The following is a 2,207-nucleotide window of genomic DNA, read 5'->3' as shown; positions in this document are numbered from 1 at the left end:
TTGAAGATGCCTATTAAAATTTCACAGGGGAGAAGTGTGCATTTTCAATATTTTACAGGGGTGTTTGGTGCAAATAACTCGTTTAAAATATTAGAGTTGTGTATTGTTAGTTCGAATGACGGCCATCAGGTATAACTGTTAGCGTGTAATCACATCGGTTCGATAAAATTCTTGGGAGTTGTATACATTACAGTTGAATAAGAACTTGGAAAAAAAATTAAATTTGGCAACTTATAATTAATATGTAAATTAGGGCGCGTACTTATGCGAGCAGCCGCTGAGTGACATCTTGTATATTCAATATGTGAGTGTCACATCAGCTCATTGGTACATATGCGAGCACCGGCTGATGTGCATGACATAGTATATTCATGAATACGTAAATGTCATATCAACCGATACTGCTTACGTAAATACCCACGATGAGATATGAGTGCGCAAAAGATCCAAAGTTCCAAACAAAGAATATATATATATATATATATATATATATATATATATATATATATATTTATAATTTTGCTATGCTGCCCACCTCCGGTGCCTATCTCTATGCCCACCTATGATGTGTCAATCATCCGATGGATGAGATGAATCATATACAAATGGTTCATCTAATGGATGAGTGCCACCTTATAGGTGGACATGGAGGTGGACACCGAAGGTGGACAACATAGCAAAACTCTATATATATATATATATATATATATATATATATATATATGTTAGTTGATGACCTTCTACGAAAGTTCTTGTGCACGTTGGACAAGGTCAAACCGTCACGGATGACCTCTACTAAACATTGGTGGCCTCCGTATAACCTTATATAACCCATGCAGTAGCTGTCTTAGACCTTCAAAAATCTCATGGAATCAAACAGACCCCAACAAAACGAAGTGAAATACAGGGGCATCAGAAGGCGCCCATGGGGGAAATTCGCGGCCGAGATACGCGACCCCAACCGAAACGGGGCGCGCCTGTGGCTTGGCACGTTCGAGACAGCGGAAGAGGCCGCGAGGGCATACGACAGGGCTGCCTATGCTCTGAGGGGTCATCTAGCCATCCTTAATTTCCCAAACGATGGACATTACCGAAACACCGGTCCCACCGCCACCCCGCCAAGGTTTAATCCTCCTCATCAGCGGGCGGCGCCTTCTCAAATCTCTAATAATTATTATGCTGCTTCTTCTTCGTCGAATGCTGCTGCAGCTCATGAAGGAGTTGTGTTGGCGGCGGAGTCCCGGGAACAGGTCATGGAGTTGGAGTATTTGGATGATAAGTTGCTTGAGGATCTTCTTGAGACACAGTTCCATGGGAATTATATTGGTAATTATAATAATAATAAGATCATATAAATTAATTAATTAAAGCTGCTACCTGCAGCTCTGTCCAAATTTGTTTGTTATTTTTCGGGTTCGATCTTGTATTGAAACCTAGCTAAATTATGGTGTGTCGATGGATGATTCTTGCTATTTTTTGGTTTCTTGATTGGATATGGAAATGTAAGTACGTAGTATCCATATAACAACTAGGTGTTATGATCACCATATATAGTTGATATTATGTTGGAGAATTCTTTATTCTATGTCTGGTTTTGTTTGTATTAGTATATAATTTGAAATTAATTAAGCTTTGTACTTGCTTAATTTTTCCCACCTTCAAAAAGCCCTTGTTTTTTCACATCTAATTTCTTGGTAAGCCAAAATGGTTGTTTCACGTTTATGATCTGGAATTAAGTTTGTTTCATGATCTTCTGGCTAAAAAGCTTGTATGGCTTACATAATTAAGCTAAACTTTTCATATATTTAAAATTTTATATTTGAAATTCCTATTAGTTTTTTTTTTTCGTCTTTTTGTATACATGAGTTCAAATGCACATGTACAGAAAGTAGTCCAAAAATAGAAGTATCAAAACTTAATACTATCATTTCGAATATGAAAATCCTAATGTTCGTCATGTATAATTGACTATCTTGACAATTTTGGTTCTAATTTATATTCTCAAAATTCTGTTTTAATCTTGTATATATCAATCATTGGTTATTTTAATACATTTTAATCGGAGATGTTGATGCGATATTGTACACATCGGAGCTATATCATAACCTTATCGAAAAAATAATCAAATTAAGGGTAACACAAGGACTTATAATATAATATACCATTTCCCGAATTTTTTAAAGAAAGATAAGCGTAACGCAAGGACT

The 2,207-nt window shown here is 36.3% G+C and overlaps 1 protein-coding gene across 1 annotated transcript; it reads left to right on the top strand.

Moving 5' to 3' along the window:
- The first annotated feature begins 866 nt into the window (after positions 1–866).
- Positions 867–1,355, top strand: LOC140878635 (ethylene-responsive transcription factor ERF098-like). Its single transcript, XM_073282249.1, has one exon. It carries the CDS (start codon positions 867–869, stop codon positions 1,353–1,355), a length of 489 nt encoding a protein of 162 aa, XP_073138350.1.
- The last annotated feature ends 852 nt before the right edge of the window (positions 1,356–2,207 follow it).

This window comes from Henckelia pumila, chromosome 2 (assembly GCF_033568475.1).
Source record: "Henckelia pumila isolate YLH828 chromosome 2, ASM3356847v2, whole genome shotgun sequence".
Classification (NCBI taxonomy): Eukaryota; Viridiplantae; Streptophyta; class Magnoliopsida; order Lamiales; family Gesneriaceae; genus Henckelia; species Henckelia pumila.
This window is presented reverse-complemented; position numbering and strand designations above follow the sequence as displayed.

Bases quoted from the DNA above. Each gene is read 5' to 3' on its own strand.
- LOC140878635 (XM_073282249.1), top strand. From the start codon at position 867: ATGGAATCAAACAGACCCCAACAAAACGAAGTGAAATACAGGGGCATC.